Below are 24,130 nucleotides of genomic sequence, written 5' to 3'. Positions count from 1 at the left end.
TTACTAAAATTGCAGTATGATTGGCTTGTAGTGTATGGTTACTGATCACCTACTACTTCCACCATGATTCTGTAGTGAAATCCAAAGGACACTTTACTACATTTGTGAATGGCAGGGACATAAAAATGACAATACGCAACATACCTTTGAACAATCACAAGTAGGTTGGTATGTAACACCTCTAAAGGGTATATGATATTGGACGCAGGTAAAATCAGAAACAGGTGGCTTCAATAATTGCTTCTGTACTAGGGTTTTTATAAAGTTCTCAAGTTCTTTACACCTTTAAAAAGGGAACATACACGTGTTATTAAACTGTATCTCTTAGTGTCACTTAAATAGAACTTTTTGAGAAGCAATCTATTCATAAAAGTTGTGTTTTGCGTGGTCTTCGTGTGAAAAAGATACAATACAATACAGAACAACCCACTCTAAGACCTCAGTCGATGGAAACAGCTGCAGTGGGCTAAAAGAATCAAAGAATCAGATCAAAACCTTTTTCAAAGAACGTCTGTTCACTCGGCAGACATATTCGCAGTGCCTCCAGACGGTTATTTTGGTCGTCCAAGACCAAATACTTTCTGCTTGAATAGGGAATCCTGATAAATTAAATAAATATATGATAAATGGTCAAATAAGCAACTGAATCTGACACGAACTGTCCCATAAACATTTGTTATGCTCAATAAAAAAGCTTATATTTTAAGCTGAATGCTCACGTGCGGCCCCAAATGTGCAACTCGGGACGCTGACTGTTTTTATGGCAGACACACGCTACTAAAAGCAGCTGCAGTGTTTTAGAACGTATGAATTATTCCACCGTATTGTGCGTTGCGTTTTTTTCCCCATTCATGAGAAGCGTGAATATTTGTACGCCGAACGTATTTAAAAGAATGCAGAAGCTGTGGGCTTTTGGGAATTGAGGAGTTAGACTTCCTTAATGAAGCTTTCAAACGGAAACCATCACAGAAATTCGAATGCTTTACGCTATCAATATTAAGCATTACAAACCATCGACTATCAACCATTAAAATAATAAAAAAAATGATTTGATGTAGGGTGTTTTGGGTCATATTCCATTAGAATTTAGTTTAACAAGCCACCAATAGAAGGTTTAGATCCAAACATGATCAAACTAACGTGTAGCTGCCTATCAATCCTCCTGAAGACCTCGATTAACCGGTTCAGGTGCGTTTGATTATTGTTGGAAGTAAACTCTGCGGGAAAGTAGACCTTGAAGTAACCTGTCCTCACTTTTCCGACTGTTCGTATGACCCTGGCTCTTTTTATGGCTATACTCGTTAAAAGTCTGAGAAGAATATTTATGGAGGTTCTCTCGTTTTATGGCAAAGATTTTCATAGAATCTGGAGATACTATGAATGCTGAGGGAAACATCTGACCCACATTATTGCTAATTTGAATATGCTATGCTCTTCTGCTCCTCAGTGTTAAAACGACATGTTTACCGGTGTCCTACCCTTGTGTTTCGTTATAGTCCCTGAAGATCTGTCCTTAGAGGAGAGAGATGAGCTGTCCAACATACGACGCAGGAAAAAAGAACTGCTGGATGATATTGAGGTGAGAATGTAGTCGAAAGAAAGAGACTTTGATAACAGAATTAATAAAGAATAGTAGTCGCATTTATATTAGATAAAATAATTATTAAATGAATTCCTCTGGCAGTGCGTTCTGAGCATAACCCTTACTTTTATTCATTAAATGCAATGTAAAAAGCATATCGTTTAGTCTTCTCTGGTTAAATAGCTTTAGAACTTCATTAAATACGTTCGGCAGACAGTTTCATCCGAAGAAACTCACATTGAGGGAATCGAACCCATGACCTTGGCGTTGTTATTCGGGTTAAAGGAGTGTCATGTGGAGTTCACTGTTTGACGTGAGCCCGTGTTTTGCAGCGGCTGAAGTTTGAGATCGCTGAAGTGATGACAGAAATCGAGCAGCTCACGTGTGTGGGCGAGAGGTGAGTTACGTTTCCTTTTCATTACAGTCCGACTGAAGCTCATTTATATTTGCACCTGTCTCTCTTTTGTCTGAGCGTCCTCACGGATCTGTCCTCTTCTACACGTTCATTAAGCACTCTATTCACAATGTGTCGAAAGGTTGAAAGGTCGTCAACCGCGCACTCACCTGAGGAAAGGACACGTGTGCTCAGGTGTTATATTGCGCTTACAGGAATATGGATTGACTCAATGTGAGGAAATGGATGTCGGACATCCATCGTTCAATAACCCAAAGCGGTTAGAGTTTAGTTTTAAAAAAAATAGCTTTGAATCTGCCCAAGAAGACGTAATAAGTGTAAAAAGTACAATATGTAAAAGCGATGCTGTGTAGCACCTACGGGTCTGCAGGTCCTTCTAAAGGACGTTTTTAGCAATTATCACAGATCATTATAAACGGTTTAATTGCTAAAAAAAGGGCAAGAATGCAAAAACGGGCTGAACTAAGCTAAAAGTACTACGCTGTTATAAGGAGCTATGTTATAACGTTTCACAAACAAAGACGTAACTGTGAGGGATATGGTGAACTTTGTGAATGAAGGTCATTTTGTGTGGGTGTTTACATAGAGTTATATGTAAAAGCATAGCAGTAAAACAAACTAACAACTGTTTTGGAACAGTCGGAGCTAAAAAGTGGACCTCATTGGGAGATTAAAATAAAATAAATATTGAACACGTCAAATCAACAGCTATTTGTGACCATAAGCACAGGACCATTAGTTTTAAAAGTGCAGATAGTGTTTTGAACTATACAAGAAATCATACAAGAAGTTCTGAGTCTTATTAAGGCATATTTGTTTAGATATATTTATTTCCATTTGCAGCAAAACAACACAAAGAAACAAACAGATCGCAATGGGAAGAAAGAAATTCAACATGGACCCCAAAAAGGTAAGATACGTTTTTTTATTGTCTGTTCTACAATGACCCAGACGTTTGAAAATCTACACGGACGTCAGTGTTTTTTAAAGCATTGTGACATTTTCCCTGACACACTGTATTACTTTTGGAAATGTTCTACATAATTTCCCTGGCATTTATTGGGTTGATCCTTAAATCCTTTTTTTTTAAATTAAATTCCTTTTAGGGGATTCAGTTTCTGCTGGAGAACGACCTCTTGCAACAGACCCCTGAAGACATCGCTCAGTTCCTCTATAAAGGCGAAGGCTTGAACAAAACTGTTATTGGGGATTACTTGGGGGAACGGTAACCCTTCATTCCTGTAGTTTTTACCCCTGTTTATTCATTGAATGTCAGTCGCCCCCGTGAGAGAGATATGTGCCTGATCCATCACAAAAATCCTCCGGAAATTGATTGTCTGGGTTTAGAGAGCAAAGCAGCAGCAGTGAAATGCAACATGTTTGCCTCTGAGGGAAGTGGACCACCTCTTGGGATGTGCTGTCTTGTTCAAAACAACAGCATTTTGTTGAAGCACAGCTATAGATACAAACAGACGGAGGCGGTCCACGAACGTTGCTGAACATCTTGAAGGATCTTAAAATTCTGCTTTTTTTGAAAGACAAGCGATCGATCTTTCTTCGCAGAGAGTAAGCATTTCTCCTGTGTGTGGTTGTTGTTTTCTCGCAGGGACGATTTCAACATCAAAGTGCTTCAGGCTTTTGTGGAGCTCCACGAATTTGCCGACCTCAACCTCGTTCAGGCTCTGAGGTGGGAGAAGCTTCTCATTCTTCCCCAAAAACCGCGCGCATGTCTAGGCTATTAATGTTTAGTAACATAAATCTGGTCATTTTAAGGTCCATTTCTCGCCGTTAACAAACCATTAACTACGCATCTGTCTCAATTAACTGCTTAATGAATGAATTTTTTTTGGATTGTGACATTTTCATAAACATTTTATACCAAAAATATAATATATGTGGGGAAAAAACATTACACACAAAAACTATTTTGTGTAAATGCAACCTCGACTTCACTCGCGAATGATTTTATGATGGATTCGCTCTCTCCACGCAGGCAGTTTCTCTGGAGCTTCAGACTTCCCGGAGAGGCCCAGAAGATTGACAGAATGATGGAGGCGTTTGCGTCGCGGTACTGCCAGTGCAACCCGGGGGTCTTTCAGTCCACAGGTCAGACGTGCCAAATGACCGGCGTCCATACTAATGCAAACCTTCCACATTTCATAGAGAGATGTTTGTTGAAAAAGCAATCGAACCCAAAAACATACTTAGTCAAATTTGCTTGCTTAGCCTATCTTGCAAATCTCAAGCCTGCAGAAAAGCGCGTGCCGGTTATCCGATCACAGCAGAATGGAATGAACGGTTGGGGTGAAACAGTCATGTCATGTGCCAAGCAGGCTGCGTTTAATGCTTGATCTGTATACTGACAGAACAGACGCTTGTTTAATGTCACTGGTTAGAGTTAAGAGCTCGTGTCATGATGTGTTTAGAGAGTAAACGTTGACCGTGGTTGGATTGAAGCTGTAAGAGAACAGCTCATTCTTGCAGTGAAATCCCGCCCACATTCTCACCACGCTAGTGACTCACACCTACGCTTATGTCAGGGTTTGGCTTTAAAGCGATACTAAGAGTTTTTTGGACTGACTTAAAAGTTCAGAATATTAAGGCGAAAGAAGATTTGGTAACACTTTAGCATAGGGACCAATTCTCAATTATTAGCATGCATATCATTAGCATGTTCATTAGTACTTATAAAGCATTTATTCCTAAAGCTCTACTCAATAGCTCTACTCAATACTTAATCTTAACAATAACTATACTAACTATTAATAAGCAGAAAATTGGAACTTTGATCAAGGAGAATTTGACAATTAGTATATAAAATCTATCTATCTCTAATGTTTTTGTATAGTTAAAAAACTTAATCAATGCTATTATTATCATCAGCCTCTTAATAGTAGAACACTCTTACTATTGCTGTTTATGGAGTGAAGGGCAGCAACAGACACAGATATTTGTTGGAGACAAATAACCTTTATATTTCTTTGCAGACACGTGTTATGTCCTGTCCTTCGCCATTATTATGTTAAACACAAGTCTTCACAATCCCAACGTCCGGGACAAACCCGCCGTAGAGCGTTTCATCTCCATGAACAGAGGCATTAATGACGGAGGAGACCTTCCCGAGGAGCTGCTCCGGGTAACAACCTATCTCTGATTGAATAAGCCATTAATGATATATGATATAACAGATAAACTAGCTAAAAAGTACGAGTTTTTCCCCTGTCCTGGAAAAGCCCAGTTTGAGGGCCAAGCGCTAACAGCAAGAACTTTATTTACTCTTCTTTTTCTTCTTCTTCTTCTCTCACGTTCCACTTTCTAAACCTCTGATCTCATCGTTATTATTACAGCAGCTGCCATGTGACTGTTTTAAATATTTGACAGTGTAAATGCGCTCATCTGCGTACATTAAGAGCACCGATGTCCCTTCGCTCTCCCGCAGAACCTGTACGAGAGCATCAAGAGCGAGCCCTTCAAAATCCCTGAAGATGACGGCAACGACCTCACGCACACGTTCTTCAACCCGGACCGGGAGGGCTGGCTGCTCAAGTTAGGTCAGAACCAGACTCTTACAGCTCCTTGGCTTGATATTTTCTGCAGAGATGTGGTTTTTACGCTGCGGTCTGCTGGAGCCTGTAGGTGGTGTCAGGGAAAGCTGCGAACACAGTACTGCTCATTATCATCCTAATGGGTTTTTCACACCACTGCGAGGGATTCCTTCAGAAGAAGCACGGCGTCTCGTAGGGACAGAGCGCCTGACACACGGAGTTACAGCCACTCATGAAAAGCGTGTTCAGTTTAGTAGGGAAACATATTGTGGGGAGACAAGAATAGGATGAAAGCAGAAGCATCAAGCAGAATGCAGTGGGCTTTCTTGCTGTTACTATTGAATTAGCTTTTTAAACGTCAGGGTTGTGGTACTTTCATTTGTGAATTATGAGGTCCTGGAATGGGGTTCTGTTGGATCTGGCAAGGGAGAAAGGGATGCATAATTAAAAAAAAAAGATGTTTAACGCCCAATTGAAATTGTATTTTTTTGTAAAATACTGAAACACTGTTCACAGCATTTACTGTAATCTGATGTAAAAATGGATTTGGCAAACTCTAATTTGATTGGATAACATTGCATGTCTATTTTTAAGTCCACCTGGGTACAAAGTTATGTTTATGAGCGGTGCAGTGATAGACTAATTGCTGTATTTTAGCAGATTACTAGAATCAAATATTTAAAAAAATCTGAATGACTTTAGCGCTTTGATAAATATTGTTTGTGTGTGATTTTGCACTTAGTAGAAAGCAAACTGGGTCACACTTTAGTTTAGGGATTCTCACAATTAACTATAACTTTTTCCTCAAACTTTTAAAAAACTGGTTATTAATAGATAGTAAGGTAGTCGTTAAGTTTAGGTGTGGGATTTGATGAAGAGATCCAAATAATGGTCTTGCTTTATAACTACTAATATATAGCCAATATTCTAGTAATGTGCAACTAGTTAATTGTGAGCGTTGGTCCCTACATAAAAAGGGAAGCTGATGTCAGGTCTGCTTTGTTTATCCGCCATTTTGAAAGGATCACGCTGCCTCTCCGCTATTGAGTTCAGAGCACGATTGAGATTTTCTGCCATGATTGCGGAAAATGTCATCATTGTCATTCATGCTGCATCAAATATTGCAAAAGTAACTCTGATCATCTGCGTTTGCAGCAGAGGATGATCCTCTCAAAATGGCGGAGGGACGTAGATTCCTTATAGAGTTTTCTCGAAGTCGTTTCAGTTAAAACCGCCTCTAAATGGCACATGAAAATAAAAGTATGACTTCTTATTTAGATTTTTTTAATAGTGTTCAACCGTTGAATAAGCTCTAGTGTGGACCAGACTTGATGCTGATAGGTATACTAAATTAGTTGGATGTATGGCGCCAGATCTTGATCCGAATCCCATTTGTATGTTGCTCTTTTATTTGTCTTTCAAGCATCAAATGGCACTTGTTTGTATGTTTCTGATGTCTCGTCTCCCATCTCCTAACATTATGTGTGTCATTTCTGTCCAAAATGTGTATTTGTATGTGTTGTGGTGGTGCTTTGTTTGTCATGTATTGATGTTGAACATTCCTTCTTGTTTTCCTTACACACTTTGCCCTTTGACCCCTGCCCTCATTTTCTGTCCTGTGACTGGCTGTCTCTACAGGAGGTACGTAACCAGGACAGATCTATCCCATCATTCCCTCAACTTCTGGCGCCTCTTTTCATCTCCCGTAACCTTCATTTTATTCTTTCCTGGCTGTCATTCAAGGCCTTCCTACTTCCTGTCTGTAGGGACGTGTATATTATTAGGTTGCTCCTCTCTGACTGGCTGCTGCTGGGGTCAAAGGTCAGTTTAGTGCATATGGTCTGATTTAGCGTCACACCTCAGCTGTATTGTTTGGCCTGGGACACACAAATTCCTTGTTTACTATGTAACGTCCCGGGAGTCCTGTATATGTTGTAATAATGAAGGTACACATTATACCCACACATTCTTTATGTGCCCCCCTTCAGTAGTAAGCAGTGGGGAGCTTTTTCCACTCACAATTATGGTTTTCCTTACTGAAAGTATTCCTGCTGTATATGTGGGAATGTACACTGAAAATGTTTGTACCTGAATAAGGAAATGTAAGGACAAAATCAGAAAAACAAATAACCCTGTATTTACATGGAAATAGTTCATATGAATTAATTTGAGAAACACTTAATGTTGAGTTATGTATCATTATGTATTAGCTTTTTTGTATTAATTATTAAATTTCAAAACCTACTTTCAAATAAATTAGTTATACAAATAATACACACACACACACATATATATATATACACACAGTATCACACAGAAGTCAGTACACCCCTCATATTTTATTATTATTTTATTTTATCTTATATCATGAAACTTTGCTACAATGTAAAGTAGTGACAGTAACCGTGTCAATTTGCTGTCCCCTCAAAATGACTCAACACGTAGCCATTAATGACTAAACTACTGGCCACAAACAATCTATACACCCTGTTATATGATTATATTATATTATATTATATGTTATATGATTATGATTATGTTATATGGTTTAGGAAGTATGGGTGTTAAGATTTAAATTCCCAGCACCGGTAGAGAGGTAGAGAGACTGGCGTAGCTGAAAATAAACCAAAAATCCAGTCCAATTTCCTCTTCAAATCTCATCTAAAAACAAAAGTGGTAAAATAAATCTTCGGCGTCCAGGACACACCTATAAATTACTCAGTCAGAAGAAATACAAAGATTGGCGTGCACCACCCTACCTAATGTATCTCTAGACAGCAAGTTACCGACAGCAGCATACCTACGAAGTAAGCTATGTGGCTTACTTCCCTGAAGTGTTTCAGCCACTAACCAGCATATTGAACAAAGTATCAAGATTGCCCATCAGTCCATGAACCTGGCTTTTTAGAAGCCTGCTGGAGAATGGAGATTGATTGGAGTCAGAGCATTGAATCAGAATATAAATGAACCAGAAGAGCAGAATAATGGGATTGGTTGAAGTGCTGGTATGTGAGGCAACCACTCAGCAGCAGTGGCAAGAATGAATGGAACCACTAATAACCTGAAATAACAGAGCAGAGTGCAAACAGACAAAACCCAATACCGTTCCGTAACGTAAAAAAAAACCCTAAATGAAAATGTCCAAATTGGGTCCAAAGTGTCAAAATGTTATGTGGCCACCATTATTTTCCAACACTGCCTTAACCCTCTTGGGCATAGAGTTCAATAGAGCTTCACAGGTTACCACTGGAGTCTTCATCGACTCCTCCATGATGATATCAAAGAGCTGGTGGATGTTAGAGACCTTGCACTCCTTGAACATCCATTTGAGGATGCCCCACAGAGGCTCAATAGGTTTTAGGTCTGGAGACATGCATCACCTTCTTTAGCAAGGCAGTGGTTGTTTTGGAGGTGTGTTTGTGGTCGTTATCATGTTAGAATACTGCCCTGTGGCAAAATTTCCAAAGGGAGGGGGTCATGCTCTGATTCAGTATGTCACAATAAATGTTGGCATTCATAGTTCCCTCAGTGAACTGTAGCTCCCCAGTGCCAGCAGCACTCGTGCAGCCGCAGACCATTACACTCCCTCCCCCATGCTTGACCTCTAGGCAAGACACACTTGTCTCTGTCCTCCTCAACTAAATCAAAAATGTTTATCTTGGTCTCATCAGACCACAGGACATGGATCCAGTAATCCATGTCCTTAGCTTGCAAACAGTTTGCAGGCAGTCTTTCTTGTGCATTATCTTTAGAAGAGATAATTCCTTCTGTGACGACAGCCATGCAGACCAATTTGATGCAGAATGTGGCGTACTGAACACTGACATCTCTTGCAGCAATGCTGGCAGCACTCATCCGTCTATTTCCCAAACACAAGCTCTGGATATGATGCTGAACATGTGCACTCAACTTGTTTAAACGACCATGGTGAGGCCTGTTCTGAGGCCTGTCCTGTTAAACCACTGTATGGTCTTGGCCACCGTGCTGCAGCTCAGTTTGAAGGTCTTGGCAATTTTCTTATAGCCTACACCATCTTTATGAAGAACAACAATTCTTTTTTTCAGATCCACAGAGAGTTCTTTGTCATGAGGTGCCATGTTGAACTTCAAGTGACCAGTATAAGAGAGTGAGAGTGATAACAACAAATATAACACACCTGCTCCTCATTCACACCTGAGACCCTGTAATACTAACGAATCACATGACACCAGGGAGAGAAAATGGCTAATTGGGCCCAATTTGCACATTTTCACTTAGGGGTGTACTCAATTTTGTTGCCAGCTGTTTAGAGATTAATAGCTGTGTGTGGAGTTATTTTGAGAGGACATCAAATTTACATTATTATACAAGCTGTACACTCACTGCTTTACATTGTAGCAAAGTGTCGTTTCACATAGAAAGTGTTTGTATATCACATATCTTTTTAGATAAATCTCAGACGGGTTTGTTAAATAGTCTTCTTAGATAGATGGAATACATACTTAAAGAGGTTGGTCAACATTAATAGGCAAGTCACAGTTCTCATGAAATATGAAGAGAAAGAAAGATCTTTCTGAAGATTTAAAGCATTGAACTGTGCAACAATATCTTGCAAAAACCATAAAAACAATTAACATTTTGTGAAAACTTGAATAGATTTGTTATTGATTCAGAGCACAGAAGAACTCGATCAGATAAAAGCTTAAGGAAACTTAAGGAAAGTTTCTGTCAAACTAATTATTTGTATTAAAAAGCTATAAAGACCCACTATTGAGCTGCTGGTGTCCCAAGAAACTCTCCATGTAGACTGAAAGTTGTTTAAAAAGCTACATTTCGGCCAGCCCTGACAGAAGGCTTATAGAGAGACACATTTACAGTGGGTGTAGAAATAATGCATGAAGACAAATTTTTAATTTTAGTTTTATTCACTGATGAATGGATTGTTTAGATGGTTGTAGTTCTGGATGATGGGCGAATGAAAGTTAGGAACACAGTGTACGCAAGTATCCTTCTGAATAAACAATAATTATTGTTGGGAATGTATTGTCCAATGCATTGTCCAAATGAAGGTACCCTTATCTTTGTAGGTCAAGAACTAACCGAAGCCTCCATGTATTAATAGAGTCATTGAGATTTTATCATCGTCCCTCAACCATTCAGCTCCCTCACTGAGAAACACATGCCATGAAACATCACTTGTGATCTCTCACCCTAGATACGAACCTCATTCTCCACCTAAGAGTGGCCTTCATTGCCATGAGCTGCACTGGTACATTGAATTTCTCTTAAGCTGCCATCTTTTGTAACCATAAAGTGGCATAATGCAGATGAACATCAGAGACAGTGAATGTACGACTTGGGAATAGAATTGCAAGTAGGGAGCAGACAGCACAACTCTAATCTCTCTCTATGCAGTATGTTTCAATGCGGATGTGCATTCAGCATCTGTGGGTTGGAGACGTTGGAGTCAGGAGAAGGGGTAGATAAGCCCGCGGCAGCTTTGTGCTGGATACACCATGTTATTGCAGCCAAAAACAGAACAGAAGAGTGCTGCTTGCTCTAGAAAACAGCAGAGGAAAGATAACACTGTAGATGAGTCAGAGGCTGTAATGTATATGAGAACATGCAGTGTGCGGGGGTGTAAAAGAGAAATGCTTTGCATGTCTGTATCTATGTATGTGTTTTCACACCATGATAGGGGGGTTTCTACATTTGCCATGAGACACGGTGTCTAATTCAATCTTAAAATGCAATCTAGAACACTCATGTAAGGTCTTTTTTTGAGAAAGACTGTTGCGTGACTGTTTCTGAAGAATAAACCAAATAAGGGTAACGCTGTGATCCAAGCTCTCTTTGACATCTGTCTCAAATAACTTCTCTCATCGTCGCAGCATTGCTCCCAGACATTTCTGTTTTCACTTGCTGTGGTCAGGAGTTGCAATCGAGAAATCGAGTGCTCGGCACAAATGTAGAGCAGTCACAGGTTTGAGCTGTGTTTTGTTTTCTGAAGGGTTCAGGAGAATCTCCATGTGGAATCGCCACTTCAGTTCGTGAAGATTGTTAGTCAAGTCACCTTTATTTATGTAGCACCTTTAACAATAAAGATTGTGTCAAAAGCATAGCATCAAATAGGAGAATAGAGTGTCAGTAATGTAAAATGAAAAGTTTAAACACTTAACTTAAATGCATTTCATTATTGAATTCAGAGACGTCATTGTCCTTCTTAGTTCAGTTTAAGTAGTATTTGTGAAATCAAATTTACAAACCATGCTGGAAATTACGTGTCCCCAACTAAGCAAGCCAGAGGCGGCAGTGGCAAGGAACACCTTGACAGAAACCAGGTTCAGTTGAGAGCCACTTCTACTAATTCTAGCCAGCAGTTCAATTCCAACCACAGCAAAATCAGATTGTGTAAAGGACTCATCTGATTCCTGTAATCTTGTCTCGATGACCGTCAATGACTTTAGTTGAAGACACCACAAACTTCAACAAATAAAATTGCAAAAATATTGAAGCCTTGTTTACACTTTCAGTCCAAATCCTTTTTTTGTGCACATCCGATTGGAAACTGATCATAATTACCAAGTGCGAACTGGCAAAAAAAAAATCACATCAAATGTGTATCAAGCTACATTTGTATATGGTTTGGAATTTTATTCACGTTTTTGGAAATGTGTCTCAGCCTGATTGCCCAGATAGCTTTTTTTACATCCTCGTGCGTTTATGTCCAATTTCTGTACTATACGCTCATTTTTATACATATGTTCTGTTTTATAGGATACATTTTGGGAGGGTTTATGTGCAACATATTAACTTGGGACGCCCATAGTGCAACAGCACTGTATGTATCATCGTCAGCATGCCACTCATAAGGCTGTCAGCACAGACACAGCAGACGTTGTTTAGTAGAAAACATCGAAGAAACAAGGTTGTGTTGTTGCGGAGCGCACTTCAAGCTGAAAATAACAATTGACAATACTACTGGTCTCTTTGAGTTTTGAGAACAGTAGAGAAGGTAGCATGGAACAAACCTGCACATTCCAGCTACGTTTAAGCCGCTTTCTCATTCAATGTAACATGATAAAGCGCAACGGCAACATTTACATTGCAAACTGTAGTAGTTGCGATACACGGTGTGGACAGTCATTTAAATCCGACTCCAATCGTATACACAAATAGTCCGATTTGGATTGACAGTCTCTACAAGGTTTACTGTTTCCAAACAAGTTTCCATATTGTCTTGCCATCTTCCATTTTTTTACGAAACATCTAGTTCTGCCCAAACTTACACCACTGACATATCCAACCACTCTAACAAACAGAATGCTGTTCTCAAGTGCCACTGGCCTCATCTGTGTTTAATGTGGTCTCGTGTCCTTCAAATGCATGTGTCCATGTAGACCAGACCATATCCTATTTGTTATGAATCAGAAGGGAGACCCAGAGTGCCTCTTCTTGGCTTCAATGTGTTATATTACAGATCTTTCACTGGAGATGAATTGGCTATGTTGCTCAAATAAATAAGAAATGAGAAACAGGAGCTGTATGTTATTGTTGCACTGACGCTAGTCATTTACTGCTCAGAAATTGGGTCACTGGCCTTGATTTAATTTCTATTTCATGGTTCGTAAGTTCTGTTTAATTTTCTTTGCAGGTGGCCGAGTAAAAACCTGGAAGAGGAGATGGTTTATTCTGACCGACAACTGCTTGTACTATTTTGAGTACACAACAGTAAGTAGTTTTTGGGTTGGCAAAGGAATAGTTCAACCAAAAATAAAAATTCTGTCATAATTTACTCACCGTCGAGTAGTTCCAAAGGGTGAACAAATGATGACAGGATTTACATTTTTGGGTGAACTATTCCTTTAAGTACGTAATTTCTAAGGTGTACTGTACACCAGGCCTGCTATACCTCTTCCTGGAGATCTATGTACCTGCAAAGTTTAGTTCCAATCATCATCTAACACACCTTTCTATAATCATCAGCTGCTCCTGAAGACCTTATTTAGTTTGTTCAATTGTGGTTGGAGCTGAACTTTGGTGGAAGGTGGATCTGCAGGAACAGGATTGGGCACAATCTCCTGTCTGAGAGTGTGAGGAGTTATTCTCATCCTGTATGCATTTTAATGGGTTTCTCCTGCCTATAGGACAAGGAACCACGTGGAATTATTCCTCTGGAGAACCTCAGCATCAGAGAGGTGGAGGAACCCAGGAAACCTGTGAGTGCCCAAACAAACTTATAAGTTACAGCTGAATAAGATCATGAAAACATCATGCATTACATTTTATGTTTCATTTTCTTTTGTAGAACTGCTTTGAGCTGTACAATCCCAACCATAAAGGTCAGGTGATCAAGGCGTGTAAGACAGAGGCAGATGGGAGGGTGGTGGAGGGAAACCACGTCGTCTACAGGATATCAGCGCCAACACCAGAGGAGAAGGAAGAATGGATCAAATCTATTAAGTAGGATTTCCTTCATATTCCTCTTATCTGATTATCTATCTGTCTGTCTATTTAATTCATTCATTCATTCCAGTAATTAAAATTTGAGGGATTAAACAACATGAAAATAATGTCACTGTGCAAAAAAAAATCTTAATGGTTTTGTCATGCTATTGAGTTGAGTTTCACCTCACTAGTTTTTGAAACGGAGCTATTAGCTGTGGTTTTATTCATATTGGGACAGCAGTGGATTTTAACAGCACTAGTCATGATGGTGTTTTGAAAAGAAACAGCAGTCTCATCACATAACCCGTTTTCATGGGGCGTCAATGGAGATTAGTCAGAGCTTAAACCCCCACAAGCCATCAACTCCGGCGGGACCAACAGACCTGTTGCAGACCTGTTCTCTCCGCTAATCCAGGGCTAGCACTAGCGTGTCTCATCTCTCAGGGACATGCTGTAGGATGAGAGGGTTTATCACAGCACATTTTGCCTAGTCGACACAGCTATGACCCGCTATCCTTATCTGCTTATCTGTAATCACGCCTTATACCCTCAGGATAGAGGACCATTCAGTCACGCTTTGGAAACAGTCCCAGGAACAAAAACGAGGGCTTCCCATGGGTTTTAAGTCTTTCAGCAGAAATAAGTTACGGCAGTGTATCCGATGGGTATGTCGGCGCAGAATCTGAGCCTACAGAAAGTAGCATGTAGAACTTCATTGGAAGCAGAATTCTTTTCAGGGTAGAAATAGAAAAAAGGATATGTTTGGAATAGAGCACTACCATATTACTTGCTTAAGCCTGTGAAGTATATTGAATCAAAATCTCATTCTGACTATAGAGTGTGCAAACACATTTCTCAGTAACCTCCGTAATAACAAAGACACAAAGAGCGCGCATTCTTCTCTGCCTCTCCAAGAACTCACAGTTTGTAACTACTTTTAGTATTTCTTTTTAGAAAGAGAGAGAGTGTGTCTCAAAAAGGGAGGAATATAGGAAGGTCAATAAACTCAATGCCACACGTTTCATTCCAGTAGGCTTTAACATTAGCATGTTGCTAAGCTAAATTAATAGCACAAACAAATAGCATTAATCTCAATACGGTACATTTTTTTTCACCGGGTTCATCCCAGTGCATGGGATTGCCCAATAAATGAATTGCGCATGTGGTGCTGCCTCACATTTTGGCCAAAGCAAGGTATCTTATAAAGGCAGCGTAATGTTGCCTTCTATCTCGCTGGAGCACACACGTTGATGCCTTAATATGCCGTCTACATAGGCAGCTAATTAGGTTTTGGAACAGAGCTGTATCCTCACGATGAAATGAAGCACTTCCTGCAGTGAAGGATGAGTTTCACGCTATGCTCAGCGCTAACAAGATTTCTAGCCGTGAAAACTGTGGCACCATCAGCGGAGCGTTCGCGACTCTTCCCAGAGCTCTTTGTAGAGCAAAAGAACATCAGATATCGGTCACCGATCAGCTCGAACCAGCCTTTAATCTTAACAGGTCAGGCCTTGCACTGGACGAGACTTAAAAAAAAGAAAGGCGGGGTTAAACAGGGGCGGGGTCTGTCCCCAGAAACCATGGAAACCAAACTAGGTCACCGAACAAACTATTTTTCAATGATGCGCGTACTGTATATATGTGCTACATTTCCATATCAAAGATGCCGGAGTCTCTCTGCCTCTCCTCACATCTGCTTTAATTGCTTCCTTCAGAGCGAGCATCAGCCGGGACCCCTTCTACGACATGCTGGCCACCAGGAAGAGACGAATCGCCAACAAGAAGTGAATGGCTTCCCCAGTGGCTTCCCCAAAAGCAACACGCACTGCCTTCTGGGACAGCCTTCGTGAGAGCGTGTGCGTTTGACGCGCCCCGCAGCTGAAGAATTCATGTTTATAGTTCCTTTCTCGTGTTTCTACGCGTATGAAAACACAGCTGTCCTGATCTGTTTGTATTTGCATGGATGTATACCTGGGCGGCTCACTCGAGAGTCCAGAGGAAGTCGTTCGTGATCCCTCGCTACAGATGTCAGATAGAAAAGCCATTTATTTCAAGAGACTAGACCTATTTCGAAACCCAACGACCTGACGATGCGATCGCACAGGGCTCTGAGACAATAAGCCTCCGTGGCCGTTATCTCTTATGGTGCTAGAAGACTTCCTGCGTGCATGTGACCGCCATAGAAATCAACGTTAATGATCCAAGGCTAACACTAGGTGGCGGTCTGGAGTCAGCTGGACTGATTTCATGTTGTTAGAGCAAGAAACAGCAAATATGTAACACATACGCTGCTGTTCAAAGGCTTGGGATGAGTACGTTTTTTATGTTTTTTGAAAGAAGCATTTTGATTAAAAATGCTGAAAAAATCTGTACGTGTATTTATTTATTTTATTATTTTATTCAGCAGAGATTTGTTAAAGGCGTCACAAATTCCAAAGAATATTAAGTCGTAATGTTACATATAATACACTGAAGACTGCGGTAATGGCTGGTTAAAATTCTGAAATAAATGATATTTTAAAGTATATTAAAAAAAGAAACCAATATTAGAAATAGCAAAAAAATACCGTTTTTTTTCAGCATTTTTGATCGAATAAATCTCCTCGATATCTTACCGATCCCAAACGTTTGAATGGCATATATATATATATATATATATATAGATTTAGTTTCCGGAAGCGGTCCATTAACCTTTCTGTTCTGGTCTTAGATGACACTATCTACTGTCACGTATGATGTGTTGATGTAATATGAATGAATCTGCTTGCTTTTGTGTTCTTATGACAAGTATAGTTAAATATCTTTTATATTTATTTTCTTCGTGAAATGATTTTATTCTGCTCATAATTGGCATACTATAGATCTAAGTTATGTGTAAATACTGTAAACATTTGTCTTCTTTTTTTTTTTTTTTTTTTTTTTTTGTAAGTACAATCTGTAGCATATAAATCTACTGGCTTTTTAATGTTAGGGCTCTTTGCTCAGCAGCCTTAAACTAATGTACCTCTGTCAGGGAAAAACACCTTGTAATTCTGGAAAATATTTTTTTTTTTTAATCCAGTAGCAATTTATATGTGGTTGTAAAAATAACAGCCCTGTCCGAGGGCGGAATGCTATCTCCAATGCCCTTTCGGGGCTCCAGATTAATTTTTATATGTCTGTATAAGCTATTGGTCGAAATGTACACGAAATATGAATACATAAAACATTCATAAAGAGTGATTTTTTCTTTTTCTCTTGCATCACAGCTGTTCGATCCGACTCGAACTCGCTTGCCGCTTTTTTAAATAACTCTAAATCGCATTCTATAAGTATTAAATGGAAGATGCGTGGTATTTAAGTGTCATAAACGGTAAGTGGAGCTGGAATCAAAGAATTAAGGAAACATGGATTAAGAAAAACAAGGAAAGCTTTGCAGTATTTTTAGATTATATCCATAAATGCAACCTTTCTCACACTTACAAAATATTAATGTAGAAAGCGTCATCATACATTAGCTATGACAAAAAGACAGAAAACAGCACATCGGATACATTTTCGGATACAAAAAGAAAGCAAAATACTTCGTTATGCAAACATGGATGTGAAAATGTTTACAAAGAGCTATTTTATGAGTTAGGTTTTATATTCCTAGCAGAAAATAAGTAAGCTGTGGAGCAACAATATAATATCCACTTTGATGTGTTTCATCTCACATGTGCACTAATACATGATATGCGTTGTATATTTGTTCATTTGATTATTTGTATACTTTGTATATGTTGATGAGTTTTTCAAGATATTCTCCTTTTTAAAAATCTGCACTTATTTGCTAATATTTAATTTTTTTCAGAACAACCTCTATAAGAATACAATTTGAAGTATGAACAGATTTTACATTGCATAAATACATAGTGTAACGCGCATAAATGTGCTATTCTCGAAAGCAAGATTGAAGGCTACTGTTCCGTAATGGCTACAATTCATGTTTGTATGAGCACCGTAAATATTTACATCGATCAAAACCCGGTTTTACGCTAAACTTCGACGGTTACGCGCGTGTGAATCGCTCCAGAGGAGAATACCACACTGCCTCCTGCTGGAAACGAAGCCTTCGGCTCGCTAACATGACGGTCGTACGTTCTATCAGGACATAAGGCGAAGACGCGCGCGTGTGTGTTTGAGACCTTCAGCAGGGAGAGGAAGACACCTGGTCGTAGTCGGGGCACTTGAGCAGGGCAGGGTAGCCGGCGTTCATCTGAAGCGAGGCGTCACTGGAGATGTCTGACGGGCTGCGTCCTCGCGTCCAGGCGTCGGGGTGAAGGAACTGACCCGAGTAATCGGAGCAGTTGCTCAGGCGAGGGCGGTAGAAGCTGGGGTGAGGCTGGTAGATTTCCTCCGCCGTGTAGCGCTTCATGAACAGGTAGACGGACATCACGCCTGCGCTCTGAAGAACAGGGGAACGAGACGTTTCCTGAAGCTACGCGGTGGACGTCGGCGACGGTGAACATTTACCAGGCGAGAACAGAAAAAGCAGAGTGCTTTTTTTAATCGTGGATTTTTTCGAAAACGACTCGTCGTGGAAAGTCGATGAAAACATCCCGCGATATTGGAAATCCGAAAGCTAGTTAATGTCTCTTAGCTCGACTCTGAACTCATTTGAAACGAGCCATCAAAATGAAACGCTAGCACATTTCATATATCTTTTCGCATTGATCGTGAATGAAAATTCACGCCGTAATGGAAAGACGTTAAAAAAACAGAACAGACTGAGACAGAGTAAATAGAGAAGACCTATCTATCAGTTATAGATATAGTACCACAGCAACAGAGAAAGCAGTACTAAACACAGATTTCATGTCTAACCTAAAGAAGATTAAATTAATAGCTTATCTTTAAAAAGAGGTAAAATTGTACTGAACTCTTTGACATTCCTTTCATCTTACATTTCGTTAAAGCCAGACTTAAATTACGCACGAAACGCTGGAATGGAGTCAGCGCATTAAACATTCAAGCTAAATGAACTGCAGAGGGTTCAATTCCTTGCGGAAAGCCCTAATAATGGAGAAGAGTGAGAGAAGAATGACGGTAAATGGTAGTGTGTGAGCTTTTTACCTCAGTGAGCAGAAAGGAAATGGCGGCGAACGCGAACGACCAGCCGTACTTGTAGCTGAAATACGCTTCATTGCTCTTGGTCCTGTTGAACATCTCGTCGTTTATGCTGGAGATGTACAGCACCAAACCAACCACCAGGGACAGACCTGAGAGACGGAGAAACGAATGAGACGAGCCGGACTGACAGACGAGGAAGAGGAAGAGGAAGAGGAAGAGGAAGCGTACCTGACAGGATGAAGAAGATCCCAGAGACAAATGCCAGTATGGTGCGATGGGGCCGGATATGTCCGATGTTGTTGAGCACGAAACCAATGAACATAAAGAATAAACTGACCAGGGGAAACGGTGTGGCCGAACGAATCATCTCTGAAAAAAGAATATTTGATAGCGAGTGAGTAAATGCCTGTTCAATAACTACACAAACTAATCTAATATTGAGTCGATTTTACGTATAACTTAATCGTAAAAATCTCGTCATTAACACACTATGCCTTACTCAGGAAACCGTTGAGGTAAGATGTTTTCAATGAGCACCATTGAGAAAAATTGTGCTGAGGCAACCTCTTCCTCTTTAGTTGCATTTACTTATTTTCATGAACGTTGGTAAGTTCTCAGCTAAACTTCTCGTGAGAATATCACATAAGTTGTAATATGGTTTGGTCGTGGTCATTTATTCGTCGGTCAGTTTATATATTGGTCACGCTGTTCGTTTTTTTTCGCGTGCGGCCAAAAAATAGCGTTTTTACCGAATTCAAATGCTTTTGCGCGATGGCTCAGGATGCTATCTTCTGGAATCGGCTGTGAATGTCAGATGAGTCACGAGAAGCGCGCTATTTCTGTGAAGCGTGTGAGTGACTGTTAACGAAGCTGCCGACGGTGAGGATGCGGCTCGGCGAAGGATCTCCCGTCGGCTCAGACCCTCAGCAGGGTAATTACCAGAACATTGACAGGACGGCGCACCGAAATAAACTGACAGCTAATAACCACCCACCCTCTGTTAGCTACGCAGTCTGGATCGTATAAGCAACCGGATTTAAATGTATGGTATATGGATTTTAAATGATAGGGGTGGATCTGTTCTGACGGGCGGCGGGAAAGCAAAGCTAACCGCAAGTTAACCGTAATGATCGTGCAGAGTGGTTAGGAGATTTACGATGACTTCACGGACTGGCTGTATGACGTCGTCCTCAAAAACCATTGGCAAAGGTGTGCAAAGTGAATTCACATGTTAATGAAGAGGCATCTGCGGCTCACTTTCGGGTTAGAAAACGCATTTAAGTGACCGGATGTAAACAGAACCGTCGACTCTCAAGACAACAAAGAAATCATTCGGCGTTGTAATTTAGAAAGTCAACTCAGAAGCAACTGCACTGAGGGTTCAATGATTTGACCGATGTGTCTCATCGCTTACTGAGGACGCTGACTGTAGACTCGCTGGTCAGCTGAACGCTCATGGGCATCACGTACTCGATGGTGAAACACCGGCCTCTCTCCTCACCTGAGACAGAGAGATCACATGATGGTTTATATGGTTTCTTTCTTCATTGGAACACACACACACACAAACACACACGCACATAATATTAAGCAAAATGTCTCAGCGTTCTTTTTTTAGCCCAACATATACGTTTTATTAATTGATTTTTAATTTGCCGGTGAACTTTCGCTTTAAGGACCGTCATCTTTGAGAGTCACTGACACTTTCCTCATGCGGTGTGACCTACAGGATCACGATATCTCAGTCAAAGCCCAGAAATAATGTGAGACTTCTGGACTTCTCAAAGTTTTAAAGCAGACGGTGATCCCAGCAGAGCTCACACCTGTTCACAGCCACGCTCGATTTCACCGGCTGCAAACAGCGTGGGGTTTGGACCAAACTCTGTCCAATCGAGCGCCCACATCTTCTTTCGCTGAGGCTAATGTGTGTGTTTGTGGCACGGCGGGTCGTTGCTTGCCCATTCAGAGGACCGCGAGCTCAACGAAACGACCTGTCTCGCGTGGATGGACCTCCTCAATGCAGCAGAAGACATCTTATCATTAAACGCATCCAGGAAAGTGCCATGGAGATCTCCAGCGTGGCGCTGAGACTTTAGCAGTCGGCCGTAATGTCACGCAGTACTCACAGCTGAATAACTGTAAATGTAACTTGAGGTAGAGATGGCCGTGCACTTACCTGCCAGGAAACAGACTCTCCAGAGGCCGGAGTGGATAGACACGCGTATGTCGGCGCTCTGGTTGAGAGGCAGGATGACGCCCTCCTCCAGGTAGAGCCAGTAGTCGGTGCTGACGGCGATACCCAGCAGCCCCAGGCTGCACACCGCGAACACGCTGCTGAGCAGGGTCAGAGCCTTCCTCCCGCACGCGCTCATGCCACTCGGCCTCCGGCAGGGGGCGCTCACCACGCGCGCGGATAATCTGAGGGGAGACGCGATTTCACAAAGAGCCGCTCGCTGAACGCAAACCGGGGCGGGGCGTCCGCTTCCACGTCTGACACGTAATGAATCGCGAGATGACAATCGACGAAAATACGCGTGCGTTTTCACATCTGTGCGCGCGTCGCCTGAGCACAGCCGGAGCCGCTAAAACACGTGATATGTGCGAGGCATGACAGATGTGGGACATACGCGCCAGTTTAGCCAAAAACAGTTCTGCAACAATGCAGAATAATTAAAGACTACCGTTTTATATTGCACACGTAGAGCTCTACTTCAAAATGCATAAAGATGCACAACTTTTTGAGCTAAATAACACTGTAAAGCTGCTATTTAGTTGAACCGAGTGTTTCAAAGTTGAACCTATCGACGTATAACAATAATCTATAGAGCTCCTTTATGGCTGAAATTAAATGTTAAAACTATTTCGAAACGGTCAGAATTGTGTATAAATAAATATGACTTGACATAAATTAAGGCGCTCTATTATTACTACTGAAAAAAGATTAATTCAATTTACTATATTTAATTTAATTAATTATTTGCAACCGCTTACCATAAAACAGTAACATACTTTTTTTTCAGTGTACAATACAATTAGTAGAGAAGCCTAGAGTATAAAAAAAACTTTATTTCTATATTGACAGATAGCAGCAACTATTACTGTTTACTGTAGCGTAATAATATAGCTGAAGCCATGGTAACCATCGCGCGTTTTGGCAAGGGCGCGCGGCACTTTGGGGCGTCAAGTGCGTACGGCAGGAGAATTCCAAATCAGCAGCATATAATTAATCAGCTCACTAGGTTTAGAGACACGGCTTTCATCTTTAAAATCTATAAACATTTTTTTTTTTCTCGGTTTCATCACATTTCTGTGCGTTACGTTCCGCGCGCTCTGCGCCCCGGTTATTACGAAACCAATTAAGCAATTTAAAACACGTTTGAACACTTTTTAGCGCGTGCACACTGTATCAACCATGTTAAAAGCATGAATTGCGAACGCGCTACGCGGTGTGTGAACTAAGTATATCAAATCATGCTTTTAAAAAGCGTGCACGACGTTAAAACGATGACATCAACTCCACGGTCCTTCATCTATGCATCGAAAACGTGGTCAGTTACCTGAAGAATGATGCTGATGAGAGTGAATCTGAGCGTAATCCAGCTGTGGAGTGAAGCAGCTCCTCGCAGCGCAGTCTGACCACGAGAACGAACACGAGCCAGCTAGCGCGCGCGCGTGTGTGTGTGTGCGCGCGTGTGTGTGCGCGTGTTGTGTGAGTAGCCTACGTGCGTAGCCGGCGCAGGTTAACGAGTCGGTTCGTTCAAATGAAACGATTCACCGTTCAGCGATTCCTAATCGAGTCATCGCTCGAAACGCGCTGCAAATGTTGCAAAACCGAGGAGCTTATTTATTTATTTCCTATGCGTTTGGTGTTATGAAAGTGCCTATATGCGTATGTAATAAAAACAAAAACACGTGGTACCCTTTTGACGTGTATATGACACGCACGTGTTTGGCGTGCGTATAATACGCGGTTTTCGAGTACATATGATACTAATCTACCCAAAAGTCCAAAACTGTAGTCCAAAGTTTAACCAAAAGGCTCTCTTTGACTGAAAAAGTCATTCTAGTTCAGTTCAGCTCTGTACTTTACAAAATAACACCATTATTAAATAATAATAATAATAATAAAACCTTTTATGTACCCTCACCTTATCATCTAGCCCCTTGTTTAATTTTCTGCCAATATGTATTCCCTAAAAACATTTAAGCATTGTTAACGAAACCCTTAAGGAACGTCAATAATTAGAAGAATCGGAAACAGAATAGTGGTTTAATTCTTTACGATTCCCTTCTTTGCTCGTCCCGGTTCCTTGGGGAGCGTGTTCGGGTTTTAGACTTCGCTTTCGTCATTTTGAAGAACTAAAACACGGACGCGATCGCTTTTGTCATACATTTATTTATACACATTATCCTTCACAAGGAACAAAATTTTATAAAGAAAAAAAAAAAAAATCGAAAAAACCGATGAGTGATTTAACCTACTCAAACTAAAACACTGTCCCGGAATGCTCAATGATAGCAAGGATAATAATAAATATATTTATGATTTCTGATAGAATCTCTAATTGTAAACGGCTGGGTGGAAGGTTTGTATTCTCCTAATGTCCGGGGGAATGTCAGAAGGCGACCTCACATGCCCGAAAAAACCCACAATCAAACGCGAGAACGTTACATTCCCAAATACTCTCAATGTGAGACACTTGTGTAAACCTGCGTCCTGCAAGACAACTTTCTAAATCGCTCCGTAAGAGGGCCGGCTCTATTTCCACTCGTTCGTCGTATGTCCATTTACTTTTGAATGAACGGAGAAGTAATATACGCAGGGCTTCGAACATCAGGTCTAAAACACGTACTGAAAAATGCAACACGCGCATGAATCAGCGGTGAGATTCAACGACGGTGCGCCTGACAACTACAGTATTTCCACCGAGGGCTTGGCACAAGACTAGAGCCCGAACCGAGCAATCTAATGCGTGAATACAGCATTTCTGAGGTACTTCTAGCGTACGTGAAATGACGTCTGAAGTGCGGTGAAACCGAATTCCCCGTCTTGACCCGGTTGCCATACGC

At 40.9% G+C, this 24,130-nt stretch overlaps 2 protein-coding genes across 6 annotated transcripts in view; one reads left to right on the top strand and one right to left on the bottom strand.

Annotated features, from left to right (window-relative positions):
* cyth3b (cytohesin 3b) overlaps positions 1 to 17,188 on the top strand; it is a 30,154-nt gene extending 12,966 nt beyond the window's left edge. For all 3 annotated transcript variants that reach the window (XM_043232959.1, XM_043232953.1, XM_043232944.1), the window contains exons 2-13: positions 1,497 to 1,579; positions 1,915 to 1,979; positions 2,841 to 2,907; positions 3,104 to 3,222; positions 3,604 to 3,684; positions 3,991 to 4,103; positions 4,985 to 5,133; positions 5,437 to 5,548; positions 13,176 to 13,252; positions 13,669 to 13,740; positions 13,830 to 13,984; positions 15,685 to 17,188. In XM_043232959.1, coding sequence (XP_043088894.1) covers positions 1,942 to 1,979; positions 2,841 to 2,907; positions 3,104 to 3,222; positions 3,604 to 3,684; positions 3,991 to 4,103; positions 4,985 to 5,133; positions 5,437 to 5,548; positions 13,176 to 13,252; positions 13,669 to 13,740; positions 13,830 to 13,984; positions 15,685 to 15,757 — 1,056 coding nt within the window. In that variant the 5' untranslated portion in view covers positions 1,497 to 1,579; positions 1,915 to 1,941 and the 3' untranslated portion in view covers positions 15,758 to 17,188. The remainder of the gene's footprint in view (positions 1 to 1,496; positions 1,580 to 1,914; positions 1,980 to 2,840; positions 2,908 to 3,103; positions 3,223 to 3,603; positions 3,685 to 3,990; positions 4,104 to 4,984; positions 5,134 to 5,436; positions 5,549 to 13,175; positions 13,253 to 13,668; positions 13,741 to 13,829; positions 13,985 to 15,684) is intronic.
* A 180-nt stretch (positions 17,189 to 17,368) lies between these two features.
* Positions 17,369 to 22,765, bottom strand: cacng5b (calcium channel, voltage-dependent, gamma subunit 5b). Of its 3 annotated transcripts, none has more exons than XM_043233130.1 (6): positions 22,618 to 22,765; positions 21,237 to 21,478; positions 20,475 to 20,561; positions 19,289 to 19,429; positions 19,064 to 19,209; positions 17,369 to 18,428 (listed from the first exon to the last, which is right to left on the bottom strand). In XM_043233130.1, exons 2-6 carry the CDS (start codon positions 21,430 to 21,432, stop codon positions 18,138 to 18,140), a joined length of 861 nt encoding a protein of 286 aa, XP_043089065.1. In that variant the 5' UTR covers positions 21,433 to 21,478; positions 22,618 to 22,765; the 3' UTR covers positions 17,369 to 18,137. The 3 variants fall into 3 exon arrangements, with proteins under 3 accessions (XP_043089065.1, XP_043089083.1, XP_043089073.1); XM_043233148.1 differs by having other exon boundaries at positions 17,369 to 18,395; positions 22,618 to 22,763; XM_043233138.1 differs by lacking the exon at positions 22,618 to 22,765 and having other exon boundaries at positions 21,237 to 21,773.
* Positions 22,766 to 24,130: the final 1,365 nt, after the last annotated feature.

The sequence above is a fragment of the Puntigrus tetrazona genome, chromosome 3 (assembly GCF_018831695.1).
Source record: "Puntigrus tetrazona isolate hp1 chromosome 3, ASM1883169v1, whole genome shotgun sequence".
NCBI lineage: Eukaryota > Metazoa > Chordata > Actinopteri > Cypriniformes > Cyprinidae > Puntigrus > Puntigrus tetrazona.
This window is presented reverse-complemented; position numbering and strand designations above follow the sequence as displayed.